The sequence below is a fragment of the Hesperophylax consimilis genome, chromosome 16 (assembly GCF_061612785.1).
Source record: "Hesperophylax consimilis isolate HC1 chromosome 16, BYU_Hcon_1.0, whole genome shotgun sequence".
Classification (NCBI taxonomy): domain Eukaryota; kingdom Metazoa; phylum Arthropoda; class Insecta; order Trichoptera; family Limnephilidae; genus Hesperophylax; species Hesperophylax consimilis.
Window position 1 is genome coordinate 28,779,559 of NC_142851.1, and position 18,967 is coordinate 28,798,525.

An 18,967-nucleotide genomic window follows, 5' to 3' on the forward strand; every position below is an offset into this window, starting at 1 on the left:
GACTTGAATGACTTCAATATTTGAGATTTCCCATTCCCGTATAGATTTCCCATAAAATTATAACCATCTCCCTTAACTTTAACGGCACATAGCACTCTCTTTAGGGTGAATTGCCTAATACAAAAAAAAAAATTCTTTCAATAGTATTTTTTCAAAATAGTGTTTTTTGGAAAATATACACACACCTTTTTGAAAACAGTAAAAAAATCAAATTAATAATAATTTTTTAACTAATTAATAATTTTTTTTTCCTTCTTAAATATTTTTTATTATACAATAAATTTACAAATAAATACAATAAATTAAAGAAAAACATTATATCCTATAATACTCCTTCTTGGTTCAACACTTTTTAAACGTTTGTTAATATTATGTATCTAATTTCAATCATAGTAAATTCACTCATTTTATTAGTTGATGATCTTGATCTGAGAATTTTCAATGACTTTAAAAACATAGATTATAATAAAATATAGATATATAGAACAACAACAACTTCTAATTACATGACTTTTTGACTTTTCAATTAAGTTTAGAAAAAAATCCTGAACGCTCCGGCTCGACTCTGACGTCAAACCTACCGTCAGGGACGATACCGCATACTAAAAGTCTAAAAGGTATTACTTTATCGCTTGTCTCAAATATTCACAAAATCAGTTGAAAATGACTAACTAAAATTCAAAGCAAATCCGAGTTACACAGACAGACAAACCCACAGCCAAAATTAGCATTTTTATGATGATTATAAGTTAACGTTTCTGGATACACGAAGAAACCTACTGATATTAAATATTGATTTTTTATTAATATTATTAATAATCCTGTTAAAAACGGGACTGTAGGCCCTAAACGAATGAATTGATAGGTTTCATGTTAAGAATTTATTAAAAAAGGAATGTATTAAGGCGACGTCGTAATATGTGTTGAATAAAATCATTATATTTTCGCATTTCGTCTATATTAACAGAGCAAACGCAGGTGCATAAACACATGTTCAGATATATTCAGAAAGTACTAACATTTTATTAGGAAACGGCCTGCTGTCCCGTTTTTAACAGGATTTTAATATATCAACAATAATCATATTTCTTGTAATATAAGTCGGTGAATGTTGTAAATAGTGTTGAATGGTGCTCCTCGTTGAGTGGTGTCCCACCCAAGGATGCCCCTGTTAAATCTTCAAGTTAAGATTCAAAGGAACTTTGAGACGAAGGATGATACCAGGACCGTGAAAATGGTGAAGGTGGCAAGGGTGGCTCCGCTTTCCGAGCAGCCGTCCTTGGTGTGGTCATTAACGTTGTAGTTGAGCCACGACAGACCTGCTTCTTTCGGCCCTGGAAGGTTAAGGACCTCATCTATCCTGGGGATGTCTTCGGGAAGAAGGTTCTGTGTCCTGCTGAGAACCCAGCTGGAAACTGTGAAATAAAAAATAAAACTAATAATATTAGATACTAAAATAATAATGTATAAAGATGAGATGAAAAGGATTAAAATTAATGAGATTAAAAGAATTTGCTATTCTCAGACAATAAAAATATCCTACCATTTGTTATTTCGGCTACTGGCATTATACCTAGCTCTTGCATTCAAAATTTAGGCGTATTAGATTTGTCAAAGAATTTATTTATAAAAATTCAAAAATCAGTCATTTTAAAGACATCTAGGATTACGAAAGATTTTTAAAATATTTATATTAACCCTTTATTAGTAGGATTAGTAGGATTTATAGGTCCAGTTAGGAGTTCTACCGAGCCGAACCCTCTGATATGAAAATATCTGGAGTCGGTGAATTATTTTCCCATTTGATCTCTGGTGATTGGACGTGTTGTTCTTGTATTGTTTTGTATTTATTATGCTTATATGTATAATGCACTTGCATAATGTGGATTGACTAGATGATCATTTGTGGAAAAGTGTGTGGAAGGGTTTAGTTTGCCCCTGTTAAACAAATCCAGTAGAGCGTACGATGGGATCGGCTAAATGGTGAAATAATAAAAATTAAAATAAAAACGCAAAGCTGCTGGATTTGTACTCATCTGCATCCCTTCCACCGGTCTCAAAATAATTCCCGAGTTGAAGATGCCACGCCATAGTACCACTGGCTCCAGACAAATGGGACACTCATGCGTTTTTAAATTAATAATGGTCCATCAGAACGATTCATAAATGAGGAAAAAAATGAAGTAAAAAAGTGAACCTCGTTGAAGATAAAATACTCTTCACTTACCGAATTTGTGTGTATCGTTTTGTCTGCATGCGTACACTAATGAAAATGAATCGTAGTTTGTATCAAGAACCCAGTAGGGTGATGGAGGACTATCTGAAATGATAAAAGGTATTCAATTAATTTGTAAATAATAATAATATTGAAGTATAATTATTACATGGATTAAAAATTTATGAAGTAATCTTTTGCAAAATCTACTAACACTTCAAAATGAACAAGTTTTTAAGTGCTGAATAATTCCAACACTAACTATTATTACTAGTATTGAGATTGCGATGAAGATCGTTTACGGGTATACGCAAAACATTAAAAATAATGTGACTGACCATTTATTTCTGGGAACTGGACTACCAATTTTCCGGGTTCGATTGAAGTGGCATTGCCAATGTTGATGACCATATTCCTTCTTTCGGTGGCTTTGTCCAAAAGGAGTCCGGTGTTGTAGACCACCAAATCGGAGTTGCCGTCGCCCGACGAGGCGGTGTAAAGCGAGTACTTTGCTGTGACACAGGTTAAATCTATTTCCCACTGCTGTGGGTGTGCGTAGATCTCGTACCAAGTGCCTAGATACTGAAAAATAAAAGATTTTTGTAAAACCAATATTGAAATTATCCGAAAAATTTTGTCATATTGTTTTCAATTTAAAAATTATAAAGATTACAAAATTTGTTTTTAAAATTTTGTAAACGCTATTAGACAACTTTTTTTTTCTTTTGTAAAAACTACATCAACTCTTTGTTAACAGGCAAACAATTTTTTGATGAAATAAGTCAACTTGACTGAATTTGTAATGAACTCTTTACAATACATCGCATATAAGAAATACTAAGCATTATCTAGTAACCTACAACTTTCAGCAACGAACAAAAAAACATTGGCAAAAGCTATTTCCTCAGCAGTTTTATTAATGAGTGACACATTTTTGGAGCTCCAAAAGAACTTCTGTGTTTATTTCTTTTAATGTTTTTATGAAATATTTTCCATTTGACTGTGTATAGTCTGTGCCGTCTGTTTTCAAATCTACGTTAACTGTTAATCGAATTCCCTTTTAAATTCGTTTTCTAAAAATAAGTTTCTTTTTTAATGTTCTGTTTTGTTTGAAGAACATTAATCAAAAAAGGAAACCTATGGACGGTAAAATTAGTAGAAATTTCTAGATCAGTACACCTCCTGCTTTGAAATACGATAACTACATATTTACTTCTGTGTTACATATTTAAACCCTCGCTGCTTTGGATTGTCCCAGAATAATATAAAATTTTCTTTTTATACCGTGCAAATATAAATATAGCATTTGTTTATGTAAGTTATAGACTAAGAACCCGTGTTAGAGAAAATTGGATATCTTAAAAAATTTGCTATCAAAATTATTTGTATTTACTGTATCTATAACGCACTAGTGGAATCAATTACGTATAATTGTAGCCTACTACGCAACAAACAACACGCATAATTCCGATTCCTAAATATCAGGGAAAAATTCTAATTATGTGAAAGCGATTACTAGGGATAGTAATCGCTTTGACGCGATATTAGTAGGGTAAATTATCAATTCGCCATAAAAGATATAAAAAACAAATACAAAAAAAAACTGTGAAACACAACTACCCTACTGGGGGAAAAAATGTTTATTATAAATACATCACAAAATGTGTACGTAGATAGAAGAAAATAGCATAAAAATCCTGAAAAGTTTACCAAAAACATCTACTTCGAAAGAAATTTTTTTCGTTGAACATGAAAACAGAAATATCCATATATTTATTTTTATACCTACATACCGAAAGTAAATTAATTGTAATGGATTAAGTTACGGAAAAATGTTTAAAAAATTTGAAATAAAACCTACTGGTAATATCTATCATTGTATTCAAATAAATATCTGAAAATGAGGGTTTTCTTGCAATCGAACTGAATATACACACTTAATTTCGTAAGACTAACAATAATTGTGCAGTAAAATTAACGTTAAAAAAAGTAAAATAAAAATAAAAATTATATCTAAAAAAAATTCGTTTATCAAATAATTTTTACAGTATTTGTCGTTTTATTGCGATTTTTTTTCAAAACCCTGTTTATTTGCTAAGACCGGATTTATTTTATTTCAAAGCTAATTTTAAACTGTTAAAATTTTATATCTTCTTTTTAAATTATGTTTTTAAAGCATTAAGAATATAAATTATACAAAATACCGTATAATATAAGTAATACTTCAACTCCAGTGAAATATTGGAAATATCAACAACTCTAGCCGCTAGAGTGAGCTAGTGTAGCATATTGTCTTTGATATTCCTTTCAATGGCGGCAAATTGAATTTATTTAGTACTTGGCGGTGTTATTTTTTTAAATTTTTTTTTTATAGTGAATACCTCACAAGAGTCCCAACTGCTCCCGTCTGGAGCCAGTGAGACTATGGCATCCCCAATTGGGGGATGTTGTGAGGCTGAAGGTAAGTGGGGAAGGGAAAGAGGAAGGTGGGGAAGTACCTGGCTATTCAGATCTGGTCACTAAACACGGCTAAAGCCATTTGGAGCAACGTTTCAATTCTGAATGGTGGTCTTACACCAGGGCGATACTGGTAGTATCTTCCACTCTGTTATGCGCTTTCTAATTTGTATTTTGATCAATTTTGGAAAAAATAGTGTCCAAAAGTAGATTCCGTGGTTCAGTTTACGAGCAAATAACAAAAACACAAAAAAGCAAGTCGTTTTTCAAGTTGCCAAAAAAAACGTTGACAGGATATATAGTTGGTGAAATAATTTCGTTAAATCCTGAAAAATGAAATGTTCTTGATTACTTAAAAAGTGAATTACACCATATGATATTACTATATTATGTATTTACACTATTATACAACACGGAATGGTGCCTAACTCGTAATATTAAAGTATTTAGGGTTGAAATAATAAATAATGATTTTTTTTTTCAAATTTAAAGAAGATGCTTTGAAAATAGAACATGTGCGCACTTTTAACAGTTCACGCGAAAAATGATAATCCAAAAATATTGTATTATTCCTATTTTGATTTATTATTTTTAATTTCATTAAGTTATTATTTACGTACAAACATGTTAAAATTTTATTATAAATTTCTGATGTTCACTCATTTGATATACATAATATTACACTTCGATGGGATAAACGACAAATTTTAATAATGAGATAATATAAAATTAAGAAAATGACTGTAATCCAAATAATTAAAAATTACCTAAATAGGAAGTTATTTCTAAATAAAAAAAATATTAACTCTGAACAAAATTGATATTAAATTTATTAAAGATGCGTAATAATATATGTTCTGTTACGTGGGCACCATATTACTTAATTTTACAAAATAATAAAACAGAACAGTACGATGTTAAAAAGACCGAAAAATCATTGACGTATTGAAATGTATATGGGTACGACACTGTTTTAGCTAAGAATTAATTAATTATCATGTTTACCGGTGTGGCAGTAAAATTCGCCACGACTTGAACTGTAGTTGGGCATTTTCCAAGCGAAGTAATTTGAGCGTCAGCTAAGCCAAAGATGGCAACAACGAGAATTAAGGCGAACATTTTGAAAATATTTCACTTCACTACTGACTACTGGTTAAGTCGATGTTCCGTACTAAACTGGTAAGGAAGGGGAGCCAATTTGAGCTTATATGGAGTAACACAATGCACTATCAACGTCTTATCTCATGTGACAACAACCAATCGTTACGTAGAAATTATATAAAAATCTGACAACGCATCTGTCTTTCAGTCCTGTTTATGGATCACATATATATATGCATTTAAAAAAAAAAATTATACCGCACAGGATTCCAAGCTGCCTATATTCGGCGAATCTATGTCATCCCTATTTGGGTAGGATGAAATGTTACTAACTTTCTGGAGCCAGTGAGACTATGGCACCCATTGGGGTTTGTTGTGAGCCTGAAGGTAATAAGGAGGAGAAGGAGATAGGGAGGACTAAGGTGGGGAAGTACCTGGCTATTCAGTTCTGGTCACCAAACACGGCCAAAGCCATTCCAAGCAACATTTCAATTCTATATGGTGGTTAACAAATTATTATAAGCAAAAATTAGTCGCCAGAAATATCAATACAAATTGAAAATATCTCCTGAGTAAAAATAAATGCCGCCGACGGGAATTGAACCCGCACCTTCTGATATCCGGTCAGGTGATCTGGACTACTGAGCCACGTCGGATTATTTTCAACACGCAAAATAATTCAATATGTATAAATACTTCAATCAACAATTACCGCTTATTATATTTTTTCCGGCGACGGTATTTATTTTGACTAATTGTTGCTTATAATAATTTGTTATCGTTTGTGCTATGCATAAAATATTGCCTTATAAACATTAGCTGTTTATCATTTAAAAAATACTAAATGGTGGTCTTACCTTTGTACTATGCATAAAATATTGCCTTATAAACATTAGCTGTTTATCATTTAAAAAATACTAAATGGTGGTCTTGGTCCTTGGTGATACTGAAAGTAACTTTTAAAACAGTGAATTTTGATAAACATAAATTTACCTTGAGAGCCTTACCGCTTTCCCACGGAGACCGTCATATATCATAATTTCAAATACAAATAAATAAAATAGCACATATCAGTACGAAATATCTGCTGTATATTTAGGTTTAAAAAATGTAATTACTCACTTTGTTTGGGGATTTTGGACTCAAATTTAAATGTAAGTTTGTTCCCCTTAAACACTAGGAATCAGATTTATTTCACTAATTATCACACTGAAATACCGGCCCTAATAGGATTAAGACGAGCAACACGGTTTGACTTCCTTGGTTCCCTTGACGCTGTCCGAAAGTTGGCTAAAGAAGTTTATAGCGCAACATGGCATAACGACCCTAAAATTAATCACGACCAGTGGTTGCACTGTATTGGAGTGCTAATATTACAAAAAATGGCATTTTTGGTATTATGTAGAATTAATTAATAAATATATAATCTTATATATTATTATATTTCATTATTATAGCTGCAAATGATTTATTATTTTTTTACGACGATTTTCAGGAAATCCGTGCGGCCAAAAAGAAATTTCCTGAAAATTTTCATACATAAATCAAATTTTCATAAAAAAAAAATCGTTTCAGCTACAACACCAATAATGCAATTTTTTGTAATATCAGCACTCTAGTGCATCCAAAAGTCACGAACAATCACTGATCATGACGATTTAGTTGATAGTCCGGTATTGATAGAATTGATAAGCTTTCGGATTCCACAACGTAATACTAGAAGTCAGGATTTATTTCAGTGCAGAAATTCTAGGACTAACTAGCATATGTATTCATCTTTGCCCAGAATACTAATGGAGGGAAACAATTATACCAAGTCAGTGGACATCTTCAATTTATGTTTAAACAAATATAAAATGTTGTTAATGAAGCAATTCAGTTATGTACAATAAATAATGTAAATTTCATAATATTCTCATGTAAAAGCCGCGAAAAAGGGCGTTAATAAAAAAAATAATTTTATAATCAAAGCATAAACAATAAATGAATAGTAGATGTTCGCTTATCTCTACTATAAGGCAGCAAACAGTTATTTAGCGAAACCAGTAAAATTTATTTTATCGGATGACTGATTGCATACACACCTTAAACATGAAACTATTATATGAAATTTAACATGAAACTATTATATGAAATTTAACATGAAGCTAGTACGAAACCTAAAATTTCTGATTGACTGGCCTAATTAGGCTAATCAGTGTGGGTAAGATAAACATACTTTGAAAATCAATATAAAACACTCAGTCATTACGGTGTCCCAACAATAAATGATAGTTAGATAGAAAATATATTTCGTCACCATGATGGGGCTGAATGGCTTGGCTTATTTCAGCATATCCGCTAGCCATACAATCACAATGGGAATATTTATAGCAATATGCTGAAATTATAGCGCGCTTATAGCGTTGTCTGTCACTGGCTTAAAGTCGTGGTATTAAAGAAAAATAAGGAATACTAATGATTTATGATGCAGATCTTTTATTACGAATAAAACTCTATGAAATAAGCTTAAAAATAATGACATTTAATTTAACCTCCCAGGATAATAAATCTTCATATTCCGTCTAGATCAACCCGACAATCTGATTTATTTTATCTACCCTCTTGTAGAACAAACATTAGAAAAAATTCCCCAATTCCTGGTATATGTGCACAATATAATACAAAATTTTACAGCATTGACATTTTTGGTAATAACCTAAAGAAATATCGATATGAAGTAATGCGTACAATCGATTATTAATATAAGAGTATGGAATGTATCGGGAGCATCTCCTACCCTCTTCCTATTTTCCCCATCCTCTCCCTTTCCTAACACCAAATTAATTTTAAGATACTAAAACTTCATTTTTAATGCACTTTAACATAAGAAACTTCTGTGGCTAGACATCAGTTAACTTGTATATTTATATCTATAATTGTATATTATACAGGATGTATCGGCACTAACCCGACAAACTTTAACCAGCTATTCCTTAGCACATTTGGAGTAAAAAATGTTATGGGCACTTTGCTGTCCGGTAGTATTTTTTTTTCAATTAAAAACAAAAAAAATAAAAATTTCCACACTACACCACTGTCATTGGCTTTGCTTTTCGTGTTCAACAGCTGTTATAAGCAAGTATGTCGAAAAGCGTCTTCGCTCTTTCGCACACACTAATTAATAATAGTTAAAAATGAGACGAATGGTGCCGTGCCATTTCGTCGTGATTGTAAAAGTGCGCCAATATAGGTACACACGTGCATTATTCAACGGAATTCGAATAAAATATTGCCAGATGGGTTTTCAAACTTTGACAAAGGATAAAACAGTGGTGACATGTGGTGAAAATATGAATATTAAATTTTTTATTTAAAAAAAACGTTACCGGACAGCAAAGTGCACATAAGATTTTTTACTCCAAATATGCTAAGGATTAGCTGGTTAAAGTTTGTCGGGTACGTGCCGATACACCCTGTATAAAAGCTGTTTGTTTCTTACAAAATAAATAAATAAATAATTTGTTAATTTCGGGAGTAATATGAACAATTACAATTACTATGATGAGAAGTATGAACTAAACGGTGTTGGAAAGAGAATACGTCACGCTGTAGGTACTTCTCCACCATCCTCTTCTCCATCTCCTTCCCCTTTCAACTAGCCCCACAACACACCTCAATTAGTTACGCCATAGTTTCACTGGCTACAGACGGTTAGGAGCAGTTGAGACTCTTGTGCGGTACTCACGGCCTCCGTGGTCGAGAGGTAAGGCTCTTGAGGTTTCTAAGATTTCTCTACATGAGGGAGTACGGCCACTATCCATGGCTCTACCCGATGAACTTTCTTCTGGGCATGCTGGGACTTCACTCCCTGCAGCTCAGAAGGGAGGGGTATGCCGCTACCCACTTATTCAGACTGCTGCGAGGCTATATTGAGAACTCAGCCATTTTGGAGCGCGTGAGTCTCTATGTTCCAGATGACTATCTTAGACAACGTCATCATAGATTATTTTATCTTCCTACCTGCAGATCTAACCTGCCAATGGTTCTTTATTGAAGAGTTATTGCTCCTGAACCAAATCTCCTCCGAGATTGATATATTTGGCGTCAGTGAGAAGAGATTCAGAAGGGAAATTCTTCTGATTCTTGAAAGAGTCTCTCCACATTGACGAGATCTTTCACCACTGCCTGAATTTTTTTTTGGAAATTCCACATTTCTTGAAATTTATTTTTTTATGTATAAATATTTAAAAACAATCTTTTAAAAGTAAAAAAAATATATAACCTAATTTCTTATATGCATTAAACCCTAATTTGTAATTGTGTCAGAAATTAATAAATATATATTATTATTATTATTATTATTGAATAGCAACCGAAGGTAGCGGGTTCAAATCCCGGCGTGCGCAAGGAAATTTTATATGATGAATTTGTGATATTTCCAAATTAATTCTTTTAAAATAATATTTAGTACTTGCGCGTTCCAGAGTGGAAGGTACTCTCAGTATCGCCCTGGTGTAAGACCACCATTCAGAATTTAAACGTTGTTTCAAATGGCTTCAGCGGTGTTTGGTGACCAGATCTGAATAGCCAGGTACTCCCCCACCTTCCTCTTCTTCGTCTTTTTTTTCACAACATACCCCAATTAGAGATGGCATAGTCTCAATACATATCAATGTTAGTTTTAATTATTCTTTTGCATGTGTTCTATTTAATTTTTTTAAATTTTTATTTTATTCTGTTCCACTAAATTATTATGTATATATATCATATGGAAGTATAATATAAAATACATAAATAAATAACGCTAACCGATACATAATGGCGCGTTTACACATGTTCGGCTCGCAAGTGTATACGCGCCATTCGAGCAAAACGGTTACCCCGCAAGACAGATAAAGCAGACAACAAGAGCAAAACAAAGACAGAATTGACAATGTAACGCTGCCTAAAATATTGGCTAAAAATGTTATTTTTAGGAGGAATAAGGAAAATTTAAAGACACATACATTTTAATTAAAAAAAACTTTATTTTCAGTTTGGATAACGTCCACACAACCATCTCCTTACTATAGTTTAGTATGCTAGATATTTATAGGTTTCATAAGTTAAAAAAAGTATATTTACATTTTGGATGATACATTTTTACAGAGACCTACAATAGTAATTTCGCTTTGAGTATATAAAACAAAAAAAACACAACGAAAATACTAAAAGATAATGAAATATACAAATTATACAAAAGATTAATTTATTTTGGTTGGTAAAAGAATTTACATTAAAAACGAGTACCTTTTGATTTACAAAATAATATTATTAAGATATAATATATTGTTAATGTTGTAGCTTGTTACACAATTAGAGTTGACCCACACAACACAACACAAGAATGAGGTGAATTCAATTCACTTCAGTCAGTGGTATCCTTGCAAATGTCACTGAGAAACAGCCTTTTTTGTTTAAGCCTGCTTATTGCTTTTAACAAGAAAGACAACAAGTTAGTGCTTACACTCGAAAACATAATATTCAAATAAGTTAGTTTTTTTTTTTACTAAAATACATGTTTTATTGGTTTGACTGAGGATTGAAACTTCCTCCCCAGAGACTGGAGACAGACACGCTAACAACTGAGCCAAATCCAGATTGGGTAGGACCGAAATTTCTTTCTTCCATTAGCTGCTTCAATGTCATTAAAATTCAGAGAAATGTTCACATATCTGCGTGTGTATGCAAGTATTTGATAGATTGCATTGTCTTAATTTTAGAAGGTATTATTTTAAATTTCGAAGTTTTTAATTTTTCAAATGATAAAGCGTTCGACAATGAGTCTATTTGCCGAGTTACAGCTCGATCCGATGTCGGAAAGTGGGTTAATTTCTACATCAAACATTTGCATTAATTCATGATGTATTAAAAAAAGTATTTATTTAAATTTCAAATAACAAGAACATGTTGAAAGCAAGCAATGTACCGGTGTAATTTAATATTGGGTCTCAACTCTAATTGCGATTCCTTATCGTTGATTTTGAAAATTTAATAAATAACGGGATTATATGGATATGTAATTGATTGAAGAGTCTTTTGTGGATCAGATAAGGTAAACAAATTACACAAACAAAGAAAAATATGATGTCATTTGCTAAGGAAGATGATTTAAATATTTTCTTCATTAATAATTATATAAGTACATTTTGAAATGATGTTGATAAGGCTTCTACGAAATATTATTAACAGTATCAGGAAATATGGTACAAAAGTGGACTGTGAGATGTGACATATGTATTATGTCTATTCTGTGCGTTATGAAGTAAATATACTTTTTAATTATCATTATGTGAAGTGAAGTTTGAAAAATGTTAAAACTGTTTTAGAAAAATTAAAGGTCAGTCGTATACTAGTTAAGGGCCAGTTATTTGACATCTTCGCAAATCGGCATTCAGCGCCATTTTTAAACTTTTTGGCATTTGAGCGCCTCGATCCGTTAGCGTTATTTAAATTTTATATAATTTTTTTATTAAGAATAACGGTCATCAAAAAATTTGAATCTGAGTTTAACGGGATGTTCCAAATTTAAATTTGTGTCGACGCCAAATGAAAAGGTTTGCCAAAGAACTGGCCATTAATCAATGGAAATTAAAACCGTTAAAATTGAGGGTTTTCAAGATTAGAATGAATTCAATAAACGATATTTTGACTAGTAATCGACCATGATGTTTTTACCACCTCTTTAGTAAAGTTATACCCAAGGTCAAACAACTGGTCCTAAATTTGTAGGATATTAATAACGGACACTAAAAAAAAGTCTAAAAAAGTATTTATAAATAATGTGACTAATTTATTTTTTAACTGGTGGGTATATTGATTACTTTTTTTAAATTGTTGAAAAGACATTAATTGGAGAGAACAATCACTTTTCAGAAATAAATTACCACTTTGTCACATCAAATTTATATATTTTATTTCAGCATCTAAGGAAAACCAACGAATAATGGCATTAACCATTAACTAATTCAATATGTTTGATACTTTCATACGTTTGAAGGCATGTCAAGGTTAATCGTACTGATAAAAATGGTATCAACGAAATTATATCTTCAGTGATAAGCATTAAATTTGTGCTAAGCTAAAAGTAAGATCGAGTAACCAATAAAAAACAATAAATACAAAGTTTGTACGAATTGACGTTATTTTTAGATTAAATAAAGAAGGTTCTTATTACATAGGCACTATACAAAGTCATACAAAAAACTTTTATACAATATTTATATTTTACAAGAATTATAATGACTAAAAATTACATTAAAATTATTCCTTTAAATGATTAAATCAAAAGTGTTAAAAAATGTACACATTGTTTTACATTTAATGTAAAAAACAACATAAAAATGTATTTTTTGTGAATCTATCGATATTTCTAATAAAAAAGTATTATTCTAAACTGAACGTGAAAATTAATTTTACAAATTTGCTTATGGTAGTTTTTGCGTTTTAGTTTCGAATTTCAATTTCTATTATAATCTATAATTACTCAGCTTACAGCTTTGTCGAACATTATTTGATCTATTAATTATTTTGTCTAAGCTATTAATTAAATTAAAGTTTTAATGAAAAATTTTCACAGCACTTCAAAATATAATAATTATATTACAAGATTTTAATATTTACACGAAGATTGACAGTTGGAGTGAAAATTGCGAATTAGAAGAAGATACATCGAAACCATCAGACCTTCTAAAACTCCTCACAAAACAAAAAGGAGTGTAGTTGTTTCGCAGAAATTCACCTGTGATCAACATTTAGCGCCATTTTTTTGACAGTTGAAAGGTTACGGTTACGTTAAAGGTTTCAGTTGTTGAACAAATTGTGAACAGCAGAAGGACAACTATCATGTTATTATGTCAGCTTATTACAATTTTATAGAAAGGTCGAAACGCACTGAGAATTGAAGTTTGACTGAGACCTTTTAAATGTGAACAAATAAATAAAATGGCACTGAGTGGCCATTTGGTGACAATGTTACATTTACATTTTCCGCGAGACAACTGGATCTAAATGAACAATTAAAAGGCTGTTAGATACAAATAAACTCTAAAATCACGCAGATTGATACTTATTTGGTGAAGTTCTATAATATGTTCACTTCTAACAATACGATGAAGTGATTCTATATTGTGCACACTGTGTTCATGTTATGTACATTACCACGTTGCTCCATATGCAACCCTCTAATTTCGCAAATTTTCACAAAATCACACTAGATTCGAAGGAGTCTTTGCGTCACTTAAATTAAGAAAAGTTCATGTCTCTCCTTGCTCTAGAGCTGGCTCTTGTACCGCCAGTGGTATTGCTATATCCCGAGTCGGATCCTAGAGAGTCTCTGCTGCAGGCTGTGGGGGGGCAGGGGCCGTAGGGCGCGCACGGGGCACAAGGGGCACAAGGGGCATCACAAGGCATCCTGCGATGGGGGGCGCAATTGTCCCAGGCTTGCGCTCTTGGCGCTCCAACAGTTCCTACAGTAGGATACAGCCTTAATAACGCGTCAAGGAGTAAACCTTCGTGGAACTCAGCCGCTCTGTTATGCGGGCGTTGTTGCGGTTTTCTCTGGTGGGGGAGGGAGGTCGGCGGTCTGCCCCTGGGCCTCCTGGAGACCTCGCGGTGTATGGTGGAGATGCAGGGGGCCGGGGGTAGTTCCCCCGCCAGACTGAGTTCGTCTCCTGCGAAGTCTCCGTCGCTGTCGTTGGGGTCCCCGCGGCGGCGGTGCAGCTCCTCGTACACGGGCTCGTGCTCGCGGGGCCGGTAGGGTTCCGGGCCGGGCGACGAGCGCAGAAAGACAGGGGGGCTGCGCGACACGGGGTAGCCGCTGGGAAAGTGCGTACCGAGCTTTACGTCCAGCATCTGAAACAAACAAAACACAAAATTTAAGACTACGTAGTAAGCGTTCAAAAGAAGATTACTGAAGATTGATGAATGTATGCATAAGCAGAAATTTTGAATGTGGTGAGTAGGTACCAGATTTGTAAAAAATATTTTAATATAAGTTAGTTTTCAGGTTAAAATTGTTAGCATGGAGAAAAATATTTCATAGTTCTGCTCTCTCTCTCTCTCTCTCTCTCTCTCTCTCTCTCTCTCTCTCTCTCTCTCTCTCTCTCTCTCTCTCTCTCTCTCTCTCTCTCTCTCTCTCTCTCTCTCTCTCTCCCTTTCACGTAAACGGTGCGTTTCGCGGAGATACGAATAACGGAGTTATCAGCGACATGGCTTTAGGTAACCGATATTGTACAGATAACAAATTAGGAGTTGAAAAGTCTGAAACAAATTAGTCACCTCGGGGATCTTTATGATATGCGTAATTCTGTTGGATAACAGTTGACTCACAGCAAGCAGCAGGCACTAGGTAGTATGTGGGTATCCACTTGTTCACGTAATGAAATTCCTCCTTCACGAGATAAGGGAGATTAACTTTTGTTTGCCCGTTGAAAGATAACTTCGGCGGCCTAGTTTCGAAATAACAACGGGCGGAAATCTAATAAGCGCATTGGTATTATTTTGTTTTTATTATTTATTTTTGAAGAAAGACAAACGTTCCCGTGTTACGAATAACATGACAATATTTGAAAATCTCCTACTACCACCATAGTTAGCGAAAAATGTTGCTTTTAAAATGTTGAGCAAGAGGACGTAAGAAAGTAGCAAAACGAAGCTAGATGACGAAAAATAAGTTAAAAACAGTTGTTACTCGCAAACCTCGCAAGTCTAGTAAAACAATCAACTCCAAAAAAACGTTTTTTTTTACTACACATCATAATTCAAACCTTTTTTTTTGGTTGGACTGAGGATTGAACAAACTCTACCAACCTCGCCAAATGGCGATCGGGTAGGACCGACATTTATTTCGTATATTATATTATTTCAGAGAAATGCGTACATGTCCGCCTGTGTATTTGTGATTGCTACCAAATCCTCTTACTTGGCATTGTCATCGCCAACGACTATATCTACCGAGTTTCAGCACGACCGGATGTCAGGAAGTGGTTTAATTTCCGCTTCCAAGATTTGCATTTATTCATTACCGAAAACAAAAGTGAAATCAAATAGATGGATTTAAAAAATAATTGACCTTCGTCAACTGATATCAGAGGAGTCACTTTTAGCAGACATGCGTAATAAGGATATTTATGAGTACATATATGGTTAAAAATATATTTATGTTCGCAATCTCACCAATGAAGAAACTGGTTCTTGTGCTTGCCGAGAGAGTTACACTAATTATAAGAAAAAATAGAATAACATTATGCTATTGATAAGTATATATATTATATAATAGGAACAATGTATGAAGAGACAACATCTAAATACAGTGGAGATGAGTATAGACTGATAATAAATATCAATAAAGGGAAAAACAGGAAATTATTTAGTTAATTATTTCTGAAAGTGTAACTTCAGTTTTAGTTTAAGTATGTTAATATCCTTTAATTTCTTTATTTCAATCGGTAGGTTGTTGAAATATTTTATTCATAAATAGGTGTAGTTATTTTGTATTTGTTTGGTATTACATTTTGGAATTTTGATATTGTATTATCTTTTAGAAAGGTGGGTTTCAAATTTTTTGATTATATTATATTTATAAATTTGGATAAATGCATTTTTCTTGAATATATCCTCTACTTGGGGCACCCCAAAATCTGTAAATAGTGTTTCTGTTGGATACGTGAAGGGTTTCTTGAGGATTACTTTGAGGATTAGCTTCTTATAACAAAGATAATGTTTTTTTCAGCCTTAAATTTTGGTCTAATGATAGTAGACATGGTATGATACAAAAGTGGCAGTTGGCATAGTGATTGATATAAAATTTACCTCTAATTGTGAGTCAGGAGGTCTGTGTGAGAGGTCTGCAAGGTCCGCGAGGTCTTCGTAAAGGGCAGCCGGGGCGGGCGGTGGTACTCCCCTCGCGGCGCTCTTGCAAGGGAACAGGTTCGCCACCTTCCGTTTGTGTCTGGAAAAAAGAAAACAAACATTAATATAAATGCGATTTTTAGATAAGCAAATAAATTGGGAATTAGTTAGTCTACTGCAAGTGAAAGTCTACTTCAGTTAGAATGCTTCTTTTGAAATTGTGTGGCCAATCCGGTGATAGACTTAAAACACACTCGTGCAAAAATGTGCACTTAATTGAGAACTCCATACGATCTTGGCGTTGAAATCCCCATTTTTGTTACATGTCGTTCATGGAAAATTTTCAATCATTAGTTGTAATGAACTTATGTCTAAATGTATAAGAGATATTGCATTGTAGCGTCAAGAAAAATCTACATTAAATAATTAATAATAAACCGCTCGACCTATTTAGTACCTACTCCCGAATTATGTACCTGCAGTCCAAACCGCAACGTAAACAAAGTGATCTACGTACTACGAGACCTACTTGTCTAACGACAACAATAATATCGCTCGGTCTTACACATTACGAGAACTCGCCAGAAGGTTCGAGTCTACGGCCTATGCATAATTGCCGCGCTATCGAAGGTTCCCGAAACACACAGTTTGTGCGAGTGCCTAGAATTTAGTTGCCATCCATCTACCTACTGCTACCGTCGGCGGTGTAGTATAAATAAGCCCGACGCAGCGAGTCAGTCAGTCAGTCAGTTATCTATCTATCAGCCGTCAGTCTACAAGGCTCAACGAGTGATCAACCGCGCTAATTTTACTAGCGCGAAGGACATATACCCGGCTTCGCCCGTACCATCATGGACTCTATCGGGACATCATCTTAGTGCCTTGTCCAGATCGCCGTTCCTGGCAAGCACTACTCCGATTACAAGCGCCCTGGTTCCAGCGTCTCTGACCAGCGCTTCTTCCACGCAACCATGACCACCACGAGGAAACGCAGCATCCTCACTGGTCACGCCGTTCCCGCTCAACCGCCTACAAGGTCCGCCGCACCTTCGGCCGTCTCGTCAGCACTGGAGTGCCTGAAGACCTACGTTCTTCGCCAGTGCCTGACCTCCATCGAGTCCCGGTCACCAGCGCCCGGCGTCGACTCACTGACCCGCGCCTGACCTGCCATCATCAGCCAGCATCCGGTGTATTCTTCTGTCCTACATCATCTCCTCGTCACGGCAACTGACTCACGGCTACCTGACTCACCAATAAACACATGTGACCTTCAACACCTTCTTTCATTTCGTGCCTCTCTCCTGATCCCCAAAGCATGATTAGGCCGACTGGTTTAAATGGTTATGTCTTCTTTTGTTTCTTGTCTTTTTACCAGTAGCTTCCTTCTTAGTAACATGTACACCAGTAGTGCGACAAGATCTTCAGAATTTCCACAAGAAGAAAAATACAGTATAAGAATAGAGGAACCAGTGCATTACAAAGTGACGCAGACAGTAGACACCACATTAACTGATTCAGGCGCTTTAAGGATTTCAGGTAAAAAAATAAGTTTGCGTTACATAATGATGATGGAGACGACACAATTAGCGGTGGTTAAAGCCACGTTATCAGAGGTTCGTTACAGAGAAAAACATTTTTGGGTTCACGGTATCAACTGCAGACAAACTCGGTGATAAGATCGCATTTCTACTGCAACAAAAAATCTATTTTTGATCGCCAATGTTATCAATGGTTACCTGAATGAGAGAACCAAATAACACAAAGTCAACAATACTGATATGGGCATGTTCGGGAATATACAGAATCATTTTATTTGTGCAACAAAGTAGTCACTTTAAATATATATATCATTGAAAAAAGATAATAAATCTACACGAAACATATCAAGACAAAAATAAAAGGAATCGAAACCAGGACCTCTGTCTTAGCGGGACAACGCCTCTAACCACTCGGCCATTAGGACCCAATTGGTGTCATTTTTGTTTATCTCATATTTCATATTCAGAATAAACAATATTATCAAGGTTACTAATAGCTATTTCTATATCTGTGTCATATGGTGCAGAATCCTTCAAATTTGATTAACCTTAAAGAAATCAGTCAGTCGTGCACAACAAATATTGGTTTAAATATTTTATATTTAATTAAAGATTGTGATCACAAGATAGCAATGCAATCGTTCCATGCTACCGACATGTAATCATATAGAGAAGACACTGAAACGCAATGATTCTTTATTTATTTATTTTTTTACGAGTAGAAGTTGATTCTACGGATAGGTGCTTAGCCTAGAAGCCTAGTTTTCGAATGTTTGCTACCAGA

The 18,967-nt window shown here is 34.1% G+C and overlaps 2 protein-coding genes across 2 annotated transcripts in view; both read right to left on the reverse strand.

The window, feature by feature from the left end:
- Positions 1 to 256: 256 nt before the first annotated feature.
- Positions 257 to 5,983, reverse strand: LOC149417009 (apolipoprotein D-like). Its single transcript, XM_089640730.1, has 4 exons — positions 5,678 to 5,983; positions 2,554 to 2,797; positions 2,228 to 2,320; positions 257 to 1,415 (listed from the first exon to the last, which is right to left on the reverse strand). The coding sequence occupies exons 1-4, from the start codon at positions 5,789 to 5,791 to the stop codon at positions 1,192 to 1,194; spliced, it is 675 nt and encodes a 224-aa protein (XP_089496856.1). The 5' UTR covers positions 5,792 to 5,983; the 3' UTR covers positions 257 to 1,191.
- A 7,219-nt stretch (positions 5,984 to 13,202) lies between these two features.
- The window catches only part of pxb (putative Hedgehog signaling attenuator pxb), a 667,281-nt gene continuing 661,516 nt past the window's right edge, over positions 13,203 to 18,967 (reverse strand). The window contains exons 8-9 of the mRNA XM_089641132.1: positions 16,607 to 16,745; positions 13,203 to 14,647 (exon numbers count right to left, since the gene is read on the reverse strand). Of these exons, the coding sequence (XP_089497258.1) occupies positions 14,039 to 14,647; positions 16,607 to 16,745 (748 nt within the window). The 3' untranslated portion in view covers positions 13,203 to 14,038. The remainder of the gene's footprint in view (positions 14,648 to 16,606; positions 16,746 to 18,967) is intronic.

Bases quoted from the DNA above. Each gene is read 5' to 3' on its own strand.
- LOC149417009 (XM_089640730.1), bottom strand. From the start codon at position 5,791: ATGTTCGCCTTAATTCTCGTTGTTGCCATCTTTGGCTTAGCTGACGCT. The intron at 2,321-2,553 runs GTCAGTCACATT...TTATCATTTCAG, and splicing joins CCAGTTCCCAGAAATAAATG to ATAGTCCTCCATCACCCTAC. The intron at 1,416-2,227 runs GTAAGTGAAGAG...TTTATTTCACAG, and splicing joins AAACGATACACACAAATTCG to TTTCCAGCTGGGTTCTCAGC.